The sequence below is a fragment of the Larus michahellis genome, chromosome 6 (assembly GCF_964199755.1).
Source record: "Larus michahellis chromosome 6, bLarMic1.1, whole genome shotgun sequence".
Lineage (NCBI taxonomy): Eukaryota > Metazoa > Chordata > Aves > Charadriiformes > Laridae > Larus > Larus michahellis.
Genome location: NC_133901.1, coordinates 55,421,454 through 55,440,680, shown reverse-complemented (window position 1 = coordinate 55,440,680; position 19,227 = coordinate 55,421,454). Strand labels below are relative to the sequence as shown.

Below are 19,227 nucleotides of genomic sequence, written 5' to 3'. Positions count from 1 at the left end.
TACAGTTAAAGCCTACTGCCCTTTTGACATACACCTTCCCCAAAATAAGGTTGGTTTCCTATCTTTACACACTCACAACAGGGTGAGGAGGAACAGGCTGCATATAAAAAACAACTATAAAAATAAACAGCCAGACGTTCAACATATTTCAGATATGATCCCTACACCCTTGCACCTGTCAACAAGGTACTCCACTTACAAATTAAATCAGAGTTCCTCAATATCTGACAAAAGTCTGATATTTTCTGGCACCCTTGAATCACTCTGCAAAAAATTAGACTGTTGGTATGTAGTAAAACCACAGAAAAAGAAGTGGCAAGTATGATGAGAAATTAAATATCCTACTAAAAAGCTGTTACAGCTATGAAGTTGTATTTCAGACAATGGTTAAGCATGTTTGTGAACATTAAAAAATCCCAGTTATAGCACATAAAGGATAAATATAAACTCATTCCCTTAATGTCTGTTGCCCAATTCCTGTGTTTGGATAACTGAAGGACTAAGAAACAAATCCATCAATGCAGAAAAAAATATAAACCCTTAACTTATATTTCCTAGGTAAAATTGAATTGCATTAGAGCACACAGTAGTAACAAAAGATTACAAGGAGGGGTTAAATAGACACTTAAAGCATAAAGAAGCAAAGGCATAAACCAACTCTGGAGTTTGAGACTGCAGAAACAGAAGTTACACGAAAGGCAAAACTGTGACAGGAAAGCAAAGAGAAAGACACAGAATATGAATGCTTAAGAAGCAGCAAAAACAAATGTAACAAACCAGAGAAATTACAGTACAGCAGTAACAGCACTTTTTTCAGGGCAAATAAAATAATACTTTAAGAATTATAAAGTTCCAAAAGCTGAGACAGGGTCAGTTACTTGCCCTAACACATGGAGGGGTAAAAAAAACAAACTTGAAAAAGAGGAGGAAAAGAAAGGAAATGGAATGTTATCACATCTTTCTGAGGCTGAAATAAAGTATCCAAAAACATTTTATTTTGTAAGATACTGGACGTGCACTGCCCTGTCCTTTTCCATCCTCCAGCAAAATGTCATGATTTCAGATTTGGTTTCTAAAGGTGAGAAAACCCTGCAATGATTTTTCATACTTTAGGAAATACCATTTCCATTTCAGTGCAGTTAGGAAAGGAGGTCACCAGGAATTAAGATGATCATTTGTCACCGTTTGGTTTAACATATTACAAGATCAAAATTGCTGGGAGCTTTCTGCACCTTAAAGATAAATTAATACTTGAAATAAAGTTCCTTTAGTCTAGCCAAGTAAGGAAATGATGGCAACAAGTAAAACATACTGTAAAATATAATTAGCTTTACATATAAATGCTAATTTTATCACACTGTTTTCTCCTTCTCCCATATGTCTCCAATAAGCAATGACAGTATAAAATGTGGTTTCCTTCCTAAATCTTTATTTTAAATTAAATAATCTCTATAGGCAAAATTTTAAAGTGCAATTGGGTTTGCAAAAAAGCAAAACCAACAAAACACCTTCAGTACTACTGTTTTTCAACATGCTAGTAATAACAACAATAAACCAGTCTCAATATAAACAGGTGTAACGGTAAGCAGCAGCTGTGCGAAGTAATCAAGACAGAGGAATGATTTTTTCAGAAGGACAGCAACAAGGTAATCTTAAACCCACTTTTGATTCTGCTGTTGATCCGTGTAGTTGGATTTGGGTTTTTAAAGCAAAGGGCTAAAGCCTTAGCAAAAGCTTGTAAAATGTGGATCCTGAAACAAAAGCACTGCTGGCCAGAAAAGACCAATGCACTCCACCCAGTTCAAACTTCATTCAGGTAACTCATGTCTCTCTAACTAAAACGTCTTCCCTAAAGTTACACCAGATGTAACTTCAGGAAAACACATTTTCACAGATTTTCAAACACTTACATAGGGCACTGTCCTTCAGCAAACCTCCTCCCTAAGTAATTTATAACAGTTTTCCTTACCTTTAAAAATAACAGAAACAATAGGATCTGGTTTCCCAAACTTGGTTTTAGGGATATTGCTAGCAGATTCCACAATCACCCGAAGCATTGCTTGCAGTCTTGACAAAACATCGACTGATACCAAAGAAATTCAAGGAAGTCTTAAGTTTCAAACTCCTTAACTTCTGGACTGAAATGCTAGCAGGAAGAGGAGGCTGGGAATAGCTGGTTTACAGTAAAGAAGGTCTATGGGTGGATCTATGACGGACTAGCTACTGCAGGCTATGAAAAAAAAAAAGAAGTACCTGTAAATTGACACCAAGTTCTGTCTGCAGAAACGGCATAAAAAGAGCCCTTGCTAGTGAAATTCAGCAACAGAAAGAGCACAGTGTACAAAGGACTGCAGGGGGCTTTTTTTGTTGCTTTTATTCTTAAACTCTGTTGCAAGTCTCTGGTAAGCAACAAAGCCAAGAATAAGCATAAGCAACACGAACATTAAGCACAACTCCAGTACTCAAAGATACATCACATCTGCCTCTTGGTTTACCAAGGTATTAAATTTCACGATAGTTTATTTTTTTTCCCTCTTAATTTTTAGAACTTCATTGTAAATGTTTTTAGCTTGCCCCCACGTCAGTGTATAGTCACAAAATACATACGGTCTTCAAAAATAGTTTAAGCGCTCCCCCTTCAGTTGTGCTCTAGGATTTACACAGAACAAATACTACACGTCCCACATTTAACAAGCTGAATTTAGATATCTCTTGAGAAAGTATTAAAACATATATGCATATGTAAAAATAAAGAAGAATTAATGAAATACATGCAAAAAATGTGAGCAAACAATACTACAAATATTTTGTCTTAACATAAATACATGCAGTAGACTCCACTAAAATGAAACTAGGTAAAACTAAAACATGGCAAATAAAAGGAACTCTTTGCTCTAAGCTACCATGTGTTCAGCTTTACAGAAGTTTTTCTCAGCTGCAGACCAAATGTAAAAAACCAAGTGGTGCACAGTACCACTGCAAAATATGTTTTTAAGTAGAGATGAGAGGGAAGCCAGCAAGATGGAACAAAATGAGTCATGTGTGGACAAAGTTCAGCCTAGTCACACAAGAACTATCCTAGTTTACTGCTTTTCAAGCCAAGACAGACCTTGCTTCCTTTCTGAAATGATTAGATTTTGGGTAGCTGAGGATTTCTGGTGAAGAAAGGGTAATTTAGAGCCTACACATTCAGCAAGGCACAAGGACAGACACATACAACACAGCACTGAGAGGACCCAGAAGTCTCGGCCGAAGCATCACGGCGGGTTGTTCTGCCCTTGCCCATCCCAGTCCCAGACAAGTCCCCCCGCGCTGGTGCGCGGCCAGAGACACAGACTAGGCTTGCTGCCCCAGGCAGCTGGTAGCCACCACCCTTTCTGTCCCAAGGCCGAGTGAACTAAAGCCTCATGCATGTGGGGAGAACCACCCGCCGGCACGTAACACGAAGAGGCACTCGCCCTCACCTACGACCACCTTTTAACGAGGAAATGGAAATCGCCTCAAAGGGAAAATGAATTAAAGGGGGAAATAAACGCTATAGCCCCCCTCTCGGAAAGGCCCAGCCGCCCCGTGCCGGGGCGGGGCAGCCCTCGCCTCACAGCGCCCGCTCGCGAGCACCCGTGCGGGGGCAGTAACACGAACGAGGGACAAGAAAGGCCCCACGGCATTGGCCAGACAGGTCCCGCTGCCGCCCACGCCAGCCAATGGGGAGCCTCTTCTCGGGCGTTCCGCAGCTCGTGCCCCTCCAGCCCCGCCCACGCCTGGTGGCCCCGCCCACGCCTGGTGGCCCCGCCCACGCCTGGTGGCCCCGCCCACGCCTGGTGGCCCCGCCCACGCCTGGTGGCCCCGCCCACGCCTGGTGGCCCCGCCCCCTCCAGCCCGCGTCTTCGCGGAAGCAGTCTTTAACCCCTCCCCCCGCCTTTTCTGACCCATCGAAGACGCCGTAGCCCCTCGCTTTAACTGTGAGGCGGCCCCGGGCGGAAGTGACGGTACCGGAGCCGCGGGATTCAAATTCCCGGAAGCGGCACTGCGCTGGGGCCGGCGGCAGCCGCTGCTGGGTAAGGATCCTTCCCCCGCCGTTATCCGGGGTGTGCACAGGCCCCTCTGCGGCCCGGCCCGGCCCGAGAGCCGCCGTCAGCAGCCGGGGAGCCCTGCGTCTGCCTGTGGCTGACTAAAACCGTGTTAGGAGCCCTGTCCCGCCCGGTGGAAGGGGTCGCTGTTCCCTAACACTACGGTTATTTTTTTATAGATGCTTGAAGATGAATTCCAAGACCGCCAAAGGTATAATCGCTGGCAAGTGGGGCCTAAAGTCGGGTAGCTCCAGAGCAGAGAGCGACCGCGAGAAGTACAAGCAGGAGAATGCAGCCCTGAGAAAGTCCTTGGAGGAAGCGGAGAAAGGGAAAAGCAAAAAGACAGACCCGGAGAGGAACGGGCTCCTGGAGGTGAGCTGGATGCTCGAACTCGAGCTGGTGTTTGTGAGGTCCCCACTGTGCACGGTTAACGTGAGTCTGAGGATGTCTGACCCTGTAAAGCAAGGTGCCAGTCTTTCCTCTTAAAACTTAGCTTACTTTGATGTCAGTGCTGTTTTAGTCTGACGTTTTTGTTCTTAAATATTGTTCAGTGATGGCTGAACTAATCAAATTACAATCATCCAATAGGGCTGTTAAATACAAAGACTTGAGGCCAGAGGTCCCAATTATTCCATTAAGACCTGTCCTCATGTGTTTAGAATGGTTGGTCACAGAGAATTATTTTAAGCATTTCCAGCAAACAATATTGTGTTTGCAAACAGTTGCCTAAGAACATGCCAAAAAGTGCTGAGTACTTGCTTGAACTGTATTCTCAAGCTCCCACTGCACTATAGGTAAATAAAACTGTAATCAGTTCATCACACTATTCTTCCATTACAACCAAAGAGCAGAAACTAAGACACTGCAACTTCCATGCCTTGTAGCCCATCCAGGGTAAACCTATGGTTGCAGAGAAAGAAGTTGATGACTTAGCATGTGACCAAGTCATGTACTGTTAGTTTCCCAGAAGGACTGGGAAACTTTAAATGGACCCCTGCAAAGGATACAACTAATGGAGACTAGGCACACCAATATTTCTAGGCTACTTCTTCTGACAATAAGGCTTCTTGTGTGTCTGTGCCACATCAGCTGAGAAATGCTAACGCAAGTACTAGCTATGGTTAGATAGCTCATGTACCGTTGTTGCTAAATTCCTTAGTATATTTGCTCTGTCTGCTGGAGTTTGCTGTCTGCTCAGTGTTGATTATTTAATGTTGGGTTCCTAGTTTACAGGTGGAAAATCACAGCCATGTTTAGATACACTAGGTGCTATTTGGTGTCAATATTTTAATTCTAGTGAGTACTGTGTGGTCCACTCCCTAAATGAGGCTCTTTAAAATTCAGTTTCTTCCAGTTTCTCTGTCCTCTTCTAATGACTTGATACCAACATGTAGGATTTCAACATCAACCTTTCTCATGGAAAACGAAATGCTATTGTAACAGAAGTTTACGTAGAGCCTCAAGGTATCTCAAATGTAGTACTAATGCTATGTAATAATTACCTGTGCTGGAGGCCTACTGAAAAGAGAATGCCTGTTGAAAATATCTACTAAAGCGCATTTTGAAACTAAAAGGCCAGGTAACTTGGAAAACAGGCTCCTTCTCCTGAATGCTTTATTATAACTCTTTTGTAACTTCACTTATTGTCATTTAGTTTGCAAGAAGGCTATGCTGCTTGTCAAAAGCTAACCAACACTAAGAAATGTATCACCAGTCTCTTCACTGGAAATGTTCAAGAGTTCTTGTACTGCTTGTGTTTTAAGGTTCATCTATTGTAGTGATCTGTATGTATATACAAAACCAAGTCTGTGAAATTTGGTTCTTTGCATTCTTTCCTTGTTTCATATATTTCAGACTGTTTTACTATTGCTTGAAGTATTTCAGATGATCAATGTAGTGTTGTGATGATCATTGTAGTATTGTTTATTTTGAGTAAAAAGTAATATTCTTAGCTAATTAAAGGCTGAGAGGATCTTACAAAGTGAGTATCTCCTCAAACTGTTGTAAACTTGCTAATGCATTGGTTGCATAGACTGATGCTTACTCATTTGTGTGACTCTCTTATTCTGTTTCATTTAGAAAATACTTTCCCTTGAAAAAGAGAAAGAAAAACACAACCATCTTCTTGGAGAGAAGGACAAAGAAATCCAAAACCTGAAAGACAAACTTAGATCCAAAACCAAGAATAGTGAAGTCTCCTTGTTACAAAGTCAACTAGAGGAAAAAACAAAGGAAGCAGAAACAAGAGAACAGTTATTTTCTTCTCTGTCGGAAGAAATGAACTGTTTAAAATGTAATTTATCCACTGTTACTGCAAAATGTTCTGAGCTTGAAAACAGAGCTGGTACTTCTCAGGCATTCCAGGTAAGCACTGAAGAAACATTGTAATGGCAATGTAGTTTCATTGTAATTTGCACCCAGTAAGCACTGATATTTGTTATAAAATAGGATAGATTTTTAATCTTCTTACAAGTTGCATTGCATGCTGAAATATTCTTATATGAAGAGAGATAATAGCCAGATTGAATTCTAAATGAAGAACAGTAAAGGAGCATAACTTCAGGCAACACAGCTGGGGAGGAAATTCTCTAATTCTGTACTGCAAGGTCCCTTTTTCAAGCTCACATGCAGGTGGTAGGACTAGTGGCAAGACATGTAATGATCCACTCTTGCTTAAGAAGATATTATGCCCTTCTCAGGTTTGTATGCTCTGTGATTAAACAGACTGAGAAGGCAGCAGTAAGAAACGTGGGCCATTAATAAAGACAAACTAAGCTCCTCACCTAATCCAGCTTCAGTCATAAGCTGATTGGAGGCAGCCTGGGCTGCAGTGATCATGCACTGGTGGAGTTTGCAGTCCTGAGGAATATGGGTCAGGTGAAGAGTAAAGTCCGGATGCCGAATTTTAGAAAAGCAAACTTCCAGTTCTTCAAGGTGTGAGTCAGTAGGACCCCCGGGAAACTGCCCTCTCTCCTCACACCTCTTTAGTGGATGGACCACAAGGCAGGGACTTGAGAAGCAAAGTCCCTCCTGCTGTAAGAGAAGATCAGGTTCGTGACCACCTGAGGAACCTGAACATACAGAAGTCTGTAAGATGTATCTGAGTCCTGAGGAAACTGGCTGATGTAGTTGCCAAGCCACTATCCATGGTATTTGAAAAATTATGGCAGTCAGGTGAAGTCCCAGGTGACTGGAAAAAGGGAAACACTTCACACTTTTTTTAAGAGAGTGGAAAGGAAGAACTACTGACCTGTCAGCCTCACCTCTGTGCCTAGGAAGATCATGGAACAGATCTTCCTAGCCTAGAAGCTATGCTAAGGCACATGGAGAACAGGGAGGTGATTCGAGAGAGCCAGCATGGCTTCACCAAAGGCAAGTCCTGCCTGACCAACCTAGTGGCCTTCTATGCTGGCGTGACTACCAAGGGAAGGGCTAAGATGTTGTCTGTCTGGACTGCTGTATGGCCTTTGGACATAGTCCCCTACAACATCCTTCTCTCTAAACTGGAGAGGTATGGGTTTGATGGTTGGACTGATCAGTGGATGAGGGATTGGCTGGATGGTTGCATCCAGAGGGTAGTGGTCAACGGTTCAATGTCCAGATGGAGATCAGTGACAAGTGGTGTCCCTCAGGGGTCCATACTGGGACCAGTACTGTTTAATATCTTCATCAATGACATGGTGGGATCAAGTGCACCCTCAGCAAGTTTGCAGATAACACCAAGCTGAGTTGTGTGGTTGACATGCCTGAAGGATGAGATGCCATCCAGAAGGACTTGGACATGTTTGGGAAGTGGGCTCATGTAAACCTCATGAGGTTAGGCAAGGCCAAGAGCAGGGTCCTGCACCTAGGTCAGGGCAACCCCTAGTATCAATACAGGCTGGGAGATGAAGGGATTGAGAGTAGCCCTGCTGAGAAGGATCTGGGCAGGGGCGGGACTGGTGGATGAAAAGCTGGACATGAGCCAACAATGTGTGCTTGCAACCCAGAAAGCCAACCATGTCATGGGCCACATCAAAAAAAGTGTGGCCAGCAGGTCAAGGGAGGTGATTCTGCCCCTCTTCTCCACTCTGGTGAGACCCCCACCTGGAGTACTGCATCCAGCTCTGGAGCCCTCAGCCCAGGAAACACCTGGACCTTTTGGAGCAGGTCCAGAGGACAGCCACAAAAGTGATCAGAGGGCTGGAGCACCTCTGCTATGAGGACAGGCAGAGAGAGCTGGGGTTGTTCAGCCTGGAGAAGAGAAGGCTCCAGGGAGACCTTATTGTGCCCTTCCAGTACTTAAAGGGGGCCTACAGGAAAGATGGGGACAAATTTTTGAACAGGGCCTTTTGCAACAGGACAAGGGGTAATGGCTTTAAACTAAAAGAGGGTGGATTTAGACTAGATATAAGGAAGAAAATTTTTACAATGAGGGTGGTGAAGCACTGGAACAGGTTGCCCAGAGAGGTGGCAGATGCCCCATCATTGGAAACATTCAAGGTCAGGTTGGATGGCGCTCTGAGCAACCTGATCTAGTTGAAGATGTCCCTGGTCATTGCAGGGCGGTTCAACTAATGACCTTTAAAGGTCCCTTCTAACCCAAACTATTCTGTGATTCAATGAGTATATTTGTCTCCTCCCTGGTCTCGTGAATCCTCATTTGCTCCTCAGTTGTTAAAACTAGTTGCTTGTACTTTACATGGCATCACACATGGCAAGTACTTCAATGTGACAGAAGATAGGACAGGAATAATGCATTGCTTCTCTCATTTAAAATAGCTGATAGGTATAGTGCCAGGTATGTGGCAGCTTTTTACTTGTGCATTTAGTTTTCTACAGTTGTTTTTCCACACCTGCCTGTTCTAATGTTCCATGGAAAATGCAGTAGTATCTCAATAAGGGGCACAGGGAAGTTAGTGCCTACGAGTCTTTTCCAGACTTTGACCTGCAGATGGAGCTGGTTCCCCATGCGCTACAAGGAAGTGGAGTAATTTCTAGAAATCCAGCTTTAGCCACATACATAGCAAAATATCTTAATCTACTAACTTTCAATGATAATACATATATATATATATACACACCACTTCTAGTATTGCAGTATCTTGTGAAATACCACCTTAATTGCGATGTGTTTATTTTTATTTTCAAGAGACTTTTAACTTTGTTAGAGAATATGAAATGTGTGTTAATTCAACAGATTTCCATTATATTTTTGTCAATGAACTACAAAAATAGCTTTTTGTTTAAAATTAGAATTTTCTTTTAAATTTCTTACTGTTTTATCAACAGAGGGCAACAAAATTTGACTGATGTTTTGACTGGATGTCTTGGAAAACTTGAAAACAAGTCTAGCAATGCTGCTTGAAACTGCTAGGTGGCATATGAGCAGCAGGTATACTCTGAAATGGAAACAATGGTTGTATGACACAATTTTGAGAAGGGTTTTGCTGAGACAGAGTTCTAATGTTTATAGAAATAAGAATCTGAGAAATTGTAGTGTCTCTAAATTTTATTTTTATTAGAAAGTGATAAAGTTTAATAATTGCATTCAAATATCTCCTGTATTTCTTCAGCTGTAAAGCTTGTTCTAAATCATGTTCCAAAAACCACAGGAAAACTTTGGGGAAATGTAGCTTGAATTTTGGTAGTAATCTACTCTTTTATTTCCTTAAAGTTCCCTCTGACTTATACCTACAGAATTTCAAAAAATTTTCTATCATGCAGTGAATAGACATGTCAGATTACAGTATAGTCAGCAAGAAGTATAACTGTTTACCTGCTGTTTAATTTTAGATGGGTCTAAAAAACTCTTCAACTCATACTTCAGGCACTCTACTGTGGATCAGGCCTCAGACAACCAGTCAGTATGTCCTTATGGTTCCAGACAGGCTTGCATGGTTTCCCAGATGTATATAATCCTCCTGTTATCCCAATAAAGTTGTTGGGGAAAGCTAAAACCTCGACAACTCTTATAGGTCTAGCTTATTGTCAAATAAGCGAGAATATGGAAACAGAACAAACACTTACCTTTTTTTGTGTATTTAAATAATATTTTTCAGAAGCTGTCATGTACCCTTCAGGTCTTCCAAGATAGCAGTTCAGCAGAAGACACATGATATTCTTCCTGGGAAATCTTTTAATGTTAAGAGTTATAGCATGAATTAAATATAAATCTTTGTCCTGTATATTCCAGGAGATTTTATTTTAAATCTATGAAACGGTTTTCTATGTAACTTAGATCCTTTACTTAAAAAATGAAAGACTATAAAGATGTTTAAACACAAAAGGCACATGTATGCATCTGTTTTCCATTTTTAAAATATTCTCATGTTATTTATGTGAGATTAATAGTCATACAGGACTAGCTTTACTACTTCAGTCATCTGTTTTAAAGAACTCTAACAGGTTGTTCTTTGTCTGCAGGAAGCTGTAACAAACAGCACTGGATCACCAACTAATCTGTATGAAGTTGAAAAACAACTGAAAGACGTAAGTTTCATGTACAACATTGTGAGTATAAATCACTTGTATCAAGATACATAGGAATGTAGATTATCACCATATACATTTTTAGGTAGTATGGGACCTCAGAGGGTATGTTGCCCTCTAAAATATAATATCTAAAATTATTTTGTGACAAGACAATAATTTAAATTAAAAAAAGACTTGCAAAAATAAAAAGACAGTATTTCCATCATCTTTGAAAAACCTTGCTTGGAGCATCAAAGTGGCTGCTGACAAAACAGGTGCCCCAAGAAACCTGGCCGGCCCTCGGAGCTGACACTGCCTGGGATAGCATGAGGTTGGATTAGGAGCCTCCTGAGGTCCCTTTCAGCCTGAATAATTCTGGATCCAGATATAAAATCCATGTCCTTGTTCTTACAAACTCTTAAGTTGCGATGATATAGTTTTAGTTTATTCAACTTTCAGATGTTATTTTATATTATTTTATATTTGAGACTGAAAGGTTAATCCTTCACAATCTGGGCATGACTCATGAAAGCCTTTGTTTTTAAGTTATCTTCCCATTCCAAGAAATAAACCAATCGATGTTTAATACTGCTGCAATTTTAACTTATGCTCAACAACCTGACTTATCTTTCCAAATGAAGATGGGTTTTATTTATTGTACAGAGAAGACTACTACATTTTGCAGCAGAATTAACTAGCTTATCTTTAAACTGTGTAATACATAACTCTTAACATTTTTAAGATGACTAATACTTTTAAAGTCTGATAAATTGCGAGAGGCTTTTTTGTTGTTCTTCTGTTCCTTTTCATGAAGGCTCTTGAGAAAAACCAACAGTGGCTACTCTATGACCAGCAACGTGAAGCATATGTCAGGGGACTGCTTGGAAGGATCTTTGAACTTGAACAGAAGTCAGAAATAGTTAGTCAACAAGAATCTAAAGAATTCAAATCAGAAGGTATCAACTTTATTTTTTCACCAAAAGTGACCCAAACCATAATTATCTCTAGAATAAACAAATTAAACAAAATCAAGACTTTCTTCTCAACATTTTGGTATCTTACTGGTAAAACTTGGTTATGTAAAATTTCTTTGCTTCCTGTTATCCAGCTACATTACTTGATCAACAGTATTTCATGTTTTTATCTACTTCAAAGATGGTTTTTAACAGCCTTGACACTCTATTACCAACCCCTCTGTTTGCAGAAAGTGTTAAGGCAAATATATGCATGTCTCCCAACCTTCAAAGTACACTTTCAACCTGCATAATAGAAGTACTAAGGATTTATGAGCTAGGCGGGGATCAGATTTTTAAATTTTTTTTTCAAAATAAATATTATAAAAATGACTCAAGACTGACATGTTCTTTACTCACCTGAACAGTTCTTACAGGGCATGAAAACTTGTGGTAAGTTTTGGCACTGGTCTAGAACAGTGTTTCGCAATATGGATCTGGCCACCTCCAGCTCACTTCCATGCTATGTAACTCCTCAATAACAAACGCCCTTTCGGTACCATGCATTCAGATTGACTTGGGTTGTGCTTGACTGGCATGTAGAATAAAGTTAAAATCACACTGAACAGAAGAACCAGGATTTGGCTTGCTTTTCTTATCATCAAATTGTTAATTTTATATACGCTGCAAATGACCTGCAAGGTAAAGTCACTAAATAGAACTAGCAGCATCTGGAGTAAGAGTATGCCCACAGACACATAGCACTTAGTAATTCATGTGCAGTGGCTTGGTTTCTGCATTGCCGCTTGAATCTTTATGGAAAACAGTAAAATACCATAATCTTGTTTTGATGTTGTTCAAAATACAGTTCATAGATTTCTAGAGGGAAGCAGACTGAAGTAGCTCACCAGGAAACGTAACTCAGAGTTACTGCTGTCAAAGCTTTGTTGTCAGAGCAGCCAGGAGACTAGGAATAAGGATATAAAAAGAGTTCACCTCTTCAAGTGGCTAGACAGTAGCAGAGATCTTAGTTTCTACGAACCTAGCTATACAAGTTGAAAGTAGATATGACAACTTTTTCCAAGGAAAAACTTGGTATTTCTCTGAAGATCTCACCACCCTATAAAGAAGCATTGCTAATGAGAAGGTAAGGCTTAGCTCAAGTAGTTGAGGGGAGGGAGAACACTCAAGCATGAAACTTTGCCTAGTAAATTACACTTCGAAGAATGAAGGGAAGCCTTCAATATGAAAAGTATAAAAGTCAAGAAGTTCACAGTGCCAAAATTGGCAAAGCCTGTGAAATTCTGCATTCCTTGTTCTGCTTTTAGGTATATTTTGTATTACTACTGAATTTCTACAGACTGCCTCCTTTATTTTTTTTTTCCTATTTCTAAACTTTTATTGAGTTGACAAGCAGAAATTTTTCAAATTCTGGTTTAAGTAACAGTCACTATCCAAGAAGCAGGCATTTTTTTATCAATAAAACTATCCTAGTCCCTCTTATTTGCAACTTAGAAGTAAATGATGGCATACAATTTGAAGAAGATAGTCTGCAAAAGACAATGGATAGTCTGGCTTTGGTCAGCAATGGTGAAGAAGAGCCCATTGCGTCTCCAGGGTATCTCTGGGGAGGGAGTAATGCCAGACCCCAAACGTGGAAGTGAGAATCGAGTGTCTTTGGGCCTTGATTGCCATGCATCAGTATAATGCATGAGGCCAGGTAAGAACCATGTGTGGGTCACGGAGCTCATGTAGTCAGGGTGAAGGATATAATACTGCTATAAAGGTTAGTGAAGGAAGTGGCTGCACCACAGAATACTAAACACAAGCCAAGTTGCAATTTTCCAGTAACTATATTGTGAAGGAGACTTTAGTGCATTAAAAGGATTGGAAGCTATTTTAACTAAAGTTTGGTGCCTATCTGAGCTGTTTAATAGCTTAGAATGTCAATTTCTATCAATATGCCTTAAAATCCTGTCAAGGATTTGGTGTTCTGATTTTTAAGTGATATTTTTTTTCCCCCCTCATTACAATCTCAATTATTTTTACCTCATTAAGGTCATCTACAAGAGGAAAAGCAAAAATATTATGACCAGCTGTTGTTAACTGCTAAGAGTGATCTTGAGACTGAAAGACACACTGTAACCCAGCTGAGATCTGAACTTAACGAATTCAAAAAGAAGTATGAAGAAACACAACAAGAAATAATGAGTTTAAATGCCTTATTGCAGTCACAACAGGTTGCTGAAATGAAGACCCTAGAAAATGAAAATAAAATTAAAGAAGAGAAAGTGCAGAGACTAAAACAAGAAAATGAAATTATTAAAGGACAGCTCAGAGAAGAAAAGAAGAAGTCTGAAGATCTTTTATGTCAGGTAAGTGGGTGCATTTGGAGGTTTGAGATCAGTAGCAATGAATCAAGAGAGCTGAAAAGTCATACTTAATAAGTATGGACAATCGCTGACTTGCTCTGGTAACTGGTCTTTACATATATCTAGACTCATGTCCTTGTGGTTAAAACTGAATTCCTTCTTTAATATATTGGTTTGAATCAAAATCCAAACTCTTGTGAAATTTCCCTGTTTAAACAAGGAACTTAACTTGTCTGCTTATTTCCCTGGTCTCATGGGGCACAAGAGGGAGAAGTGAGAGAATACTTAAGTGATTCTAATCTAATTCATTCTCAAGGTTAGTAGTAAACTTGAACAGGAAAGGTAAAAACTTGAGTCCATACAGGCTATTTCATCACACGGTCCCAACTATGGAACATCACTGATATTTGCTGTCACTTGGCTGCTACAAATACCCATGTGGGCTTGTAGTTTCATGCTGGATAAGTAGCTGTGTCCCAGTCCCAACCACTGTGGCCATGCAGCTGGGGTTTGTTTGTGTGTGTTTTTCCATCCAGAGCAGTTCCTGTGTTTGGTTCTCCGTATGATGGCATGGCTAAGAAATATGCGGGCACACCTGAGTACTAAAAAGCAATGGCCAGATAAGCAAGAGAAGGGATGGATGTTGTCACTGTTTTGAAAACAGCTATGGCAGAAACCACTGAGAAGAGTTCTGTAATTCCCTATAAAGCCTAAGAAGTGCCTGTCAGGCAGGCTGTTCAACGTGTGTGGCTTACCCTGTTGCCAGATCTGTTCTGTTGCTTTTGCATCAGGTTAATTGTTCACAGGGTTTGCCCATCTCCCAGAGTACTGTGATGACTTCAGTGAAATAATTCTGTTCATGTCTCAAGTTCTTAATGCTTCCTTCCTTCTCTTTTTGAGCCTAATGACTTTAACCACTCTGGCTGATCAGAGGTGGGGGAAGACATCTATGTGCTATATGTTAATATTTAAAAGTGCTCAGTGCTTATCTCCTTTTGTTTGTGATTCTTATGAGGACTTTGCCACTTTTCCTACATGGAGTGTTACAGTGATGTCTTGGAATATTCCTATCAGCATGTTGATGCTAACAAAAAAAACCCCCAAAACTCGTTTTTTCTTCTGGACATGAAATCATGACCATGTACCTGCTGAAGAGAAACTGGGAAGTCCCCCTTGAAGGACTGTCCTCAAGGCATCCAAATAAGATAGACTTGCTACTAGGAGATGTTTGTGATCTAAACAAAGCATGTAAAACTGAAATTTGAAATATGAGAATAAAGCTTACTAGGCACCAAAGTAGGCTAAAACCAGAACAACACTTCAGCTCCCTAAGCACAGGCTGGTTCTCACTGGTTAATTATGATTAAAAGGTGTTGTTATTTTTTTTCAGCTGAACAACAGCATTCACTGTAAAAGTTGATACATGCTGATAATGGAGGACACTTTTACTCTTCTTTTTTTTTTTACATTTACTTAACCCATTACAGTATAGTACTTTGAGTCTTAAACCTGTTCTATTTTAAAAAAAAAGGCGTATCACATGTTTTTTTGTAACAGCATGGTGTGTTAGTGCAAACATAGGTTTTGTGTGTACATTTTTGTCTACATCCTAGCAATCACCTAGGAAAGTTCAGTTTCATTATTTTGAACTATAACCTCATCCTGTGTTCCCCCTGCTCAATGCAATGATAATGTTTCCCTGAGGTTTTCCCCAGAGAAGTAGAAGACTTGAATTGGATTTGGCTGTTGCATAACAGGCGTACGTTTTTCTGTTGCTGTTAGAATATAAAAGTTTACTTTTATCCATTCTTAGATTCATTATTTGTTAAGTTTATTAATTGTTGTATATGGAAGCTCTTTATTACAAATGTTTTTCTGCCTTGTAGGTGCAACTTCTTCGTAAATCATTGCTCAAACAGCAGGAGGAACACACTAGGATAGCTTTATTGGAAAAACAGGTACTGAATTATATGCTAAAATGCTGATAATTAATCTGTATTGTGCACAAACGCTTTCTAGACTAACTTTCCAAATTTAAGAATGAGTAGTATATTAAATAAAGTAACATTAAATATGACTATTCAACTGTAAATCATCTCTTGATGCCTCTAAAAATTTTGATGCATCTGTCAAGAGGAAAATGTGTAACCTTTTATAGATAAGAGGGTGTGATCAAACCTGATGCTATTTTCTCCACAATCACTTGTTCAACTGTACAGCCTCAAATTAGGTATGGGAAACATCCTAAAACCAATCACCTCATTGAAGTTTTGTAATATACTCTTGATAAAGTTATACAAATAACTGCACTGCCATCTCTTCCATCTTCTTTATTTTTTCCAAGTACGTTCTTGCAGATCTAATTGATGTTATTGGAAACAAAATAGTTATGTTTATTTGTTAAGCTTGGGTGTGCAGTGTTACCCATAATTTCTGTCCAAATTGTCTTGCTACAAGAAAGATCCTGGAGTATAAACTGGCATTTTTAATGAGAACTTGCTCTATATGCTTTTCTATAAAATGCTTAGTTTAAGATTGCAAGACAGCTTGAAATACCCTCCAACCAAAATAACTTCAAACTCCACCTCTACTAAGGGAGACTTTCATAATTGGGCACGTATGAATTTCACTGGTGAATGCAACAAGTGACTTCTTAAATTTTTTTTTTTAAATCCCATTTTAGGATATGATAGCAGAGTAAAACTTACTTTACATATTTTAAGGGGAAACATTTCTCTTCCTACCCCCCCACCCCCCCCCCCTTTCTTAATAATTCTGATTTCAATTCTTACATTTTCACACTTGGGGGGTTGTCAGATCCAGATATGCACCATAGACTTTGAGAATGAAAAGCTTGATCGCCAGAACTTGCAGCATCAGTTAAACAAAGTCCTCAAGGAACTGCGCAAGGCCAGGGAGCAAATAACCCGTCTGGAACCTCTGGTATGTACTGAATAACTTGCAAGTGGATTTAGTCAGGGATTTTGCATAAATGTACATGTTTTCACTTTGGGATCTTATTTTAAGCATAGTGAGTCTTCTGTTAATGTCATCAGATATTCATGGTAGGCCCTTACATCCTTTAGGTATGTGGCCCCAAGGTGCAGAACCCTATGTCAACTAGATAGGCATCATTCTTCTCTACAGCATGCACAGAGAACTAGTACTGCAGAAAGAGAGCCAGAACAGTCAGGTTCCTGAGCAGGGAACATAGCTGTATTTTGTACCACGGTGTGTATCTAGTTTTGTCTGTTGCCCAATGACAAAGCTGCGGTACGTTTAAATTCCTCCCTCACCTCTATCTGATACAGGATGGGTGAGTCATTAAAACCTGGGGTTTTCATTTCCAAAAATACAAGTTCCCTACCACAATGAAAAAGGACACTTGTTCTATTGTGAGGCATTGTTTTATTAAGGAATAGTGTGTGAGTGGCTAGGAAGATGGTTGGGGAAGGATTCCCAGTCAGACATTGAGGGGAAACCTCTCTTAAATAGCCTGCAGAAAAGCTACGTGCAATCTAATTTAAATGTGGTGTTAGAATTGTACAATGGGCCCTCCATTATTAACATGAGTAGCATACCTGCATTTATCAATCTTAAAATTCTACCCTTAGTGCTGTAACACACACAAGGCTTGTGTGCCATCAAACCGTAATATTTTTTCCTACAGTATTTGGTAAGTGCATGCATGCCTGTCTTATACTAAAGCTTTTCCTTTTCCAGAAACTCCATGAATCTGGACATCTGGAACCACAAGAAGATTTGCAAGCTGTGTTTGAAGAAAAGCTGACCATGTATGACAGAAGCCCTTCCCTGAAACATTCAAGCCTTCTTGATGAAAGTTTTCTTGAGTGTCCCAGATGTAAAGTGCAGTATCCAACAAGCCAGCATAGAGAACTACTAGCACATATTGACTTTTGTACGGCTTGAACTCCAAATGGACTTACTATATTTGCTTTACATGCACTGCCAGCATGCTCTTCTACAAAGCCAAAAGATGTCTTTAAAGCTTTTTTCTGAAGACTGTATAAAGGACTACTATTCTATAATTCAGTTCCACAAAAACATTATAGTAATTTATTTGGCCTCAAATATTTTAACAGAGGTTTCTTCAAAAAAAACCAGCTACTACATTTTTGGTTGCAAATAGAACTATTTTTAGAATTAGGAATATCTTAAAATAGTAAACTACTGACTTATTTTTTTGCACTGTTAAAAATGAGAACAGTAGAAGCACACCCATTGTGTCAGACATTATTTTAATGTTCGGCATATCCAGTTCTCGGTTGGTGAATCCTGATGATTGTGCTTGTACCTTAACTGACAGTAATGAGCCAAAAATCTTCTGCATCTCAGTAGGTGCACTGTATATTTATATATACATGGGGTGTGTCTATATGTATAGTGTATATATACAGGTATTACATGTATCATATACTTGTGCGACATATCACCATCTTGATACATTAAAAACTCAGGAGGGTCATGTTAAGAGGTCTTTGCTGCTTCAGATTCATGTTGAAAACATCAATCATAAGTAGCTTGTTTTCCTGAACCACAGTCATGGGTGACTTAGAGCTCATATAAAAATGCTGACCAAGGTTTAAGCTCTTCTCAAAAAAAAAAATGTCATTGGGAAACAAACTTCCTAGCAAATACAAACTTCCTTGGAACTGAAAAAAGTAGAATTATGCTGAAGTAAACTTGTTTGCACTTCTGTATTTTAGAGGTTAAAGTTGGGAAATATCATTATTCAATCTGTTACACTTGACAAATGTCCCAGTTTAAAAGTGCAGTTTTTAATAAATTGCTCTAGCGGATTTGAAGTGCCATTGTATTTTGGTATTAATACAGAAAACAGGTTAGCAATAAATTCCTGCAACAAATTAGAAACTGGCAAAAAATTCCCTTAGGATTTGCAATCACAGCATTATTTTTTTTTCTAGTGCCTACTGTAAACCTGGATCTGTTGCTTGCATTTTGCTCCTTGCTCCTGTAGTGAAGACCAACAAGCAGTTCCACAAAAATTATTCAAGCGAAGAAATCTTACAAGATACACTAGTTAAGGAAAAACTTGCTGGTTTTACAAGTTTATGGTTTGCTGAGGACAGTGAAATACCCAAGGTCTGTCTTTCTCTAGTATGTTGATTCTGATTGCTAGCTAGTATTCCATCACTCTCTGCTGCAAAACTACATGCATTTACCCCATAATGTTCACCCTAATCTCCAACAGTTAAACATTATTCTTAAATACGAGGATGTTTTCCAGCTTGTTTTCAATAACTATTATAATACCAAGTGATGTTGTTATCTATTAAATCCAGTGCTTGTGAGACAGAAAGAAAATGTTAAAAAGCTATTACCTTTCTATCTGAAATA

At 39.6% G+C, this 19,227-nt stretch overlaps 2 protein-coding genes across 5 annotated transcripts in view; one reads left to right on the top strand and one right to left on the bottom strand.

Annotated features, from left to right (window-relative positions):
• The window catches only part of MYOF (myoferlin), a 70,987-nt gene extending 68,830 nt beyond the window's left edge, over positions 1 to 2,157 (bottom strand). For all 3 annotated transcript variants that reach the window (XM_074591539.1, XM_074591540.1, XM_074591541.1), the window contains exon 1: positions 1,970 to 2,157. In XM_074591539.1, coding sequence (XP_074447640.1) covers positions 1,970 to 2,057 — 88 coding nt within the window. In that variant the 5' untranslated portion in view covers positions 2,058 to 2,157. The remainder of the gene's footprint in view (positions 1 to 1,969) is intronic.
• Positions 2,158 to 3,931: 1,774 nt separating this feature from the next.
• On the top strand, positions 3,932 to 18,668 carry CEP55 (centrosomal protein 55). 2 transcript variants are annotated; one of them, XM_074591439.1, is made up of 9 exons: positions 3,932 to 4,058; positions 4,250 to 4,442; positions 6,150 to 6,434; positions 10,476 to 10,541; positions 11,338 to 11,479; positions 13,535 to 13,851; positions 15,735 to 15,806; positions 16,666 to 16,791; positions 17,572 to 18,668. In XM_074591439.1, the coding sequence occupies exons 2-9, from the start codon at positions 4,260 to 4,262 to the stop codon at positions 17,776 to 17,778; spliced, it is 1,398 nt and encodes a 465-aa protein (XP_074447540.1). In that variant the 5' UTR covers positions 3,932 to 4,058; positions 4,250 to 4,259; the 3' UTR covers positions 17,779 to 18,668. The 2 variants fall into 2 exon arrangements, with proteins under 2 accessions (XP_074447540.1, XP_074447539.1); XM_074591438.1 differs by having other exon boundaries at positions 10,476 to 10,562.
• Positions 18,669 to 19,227: the final 559 nt, after the last annotated feature.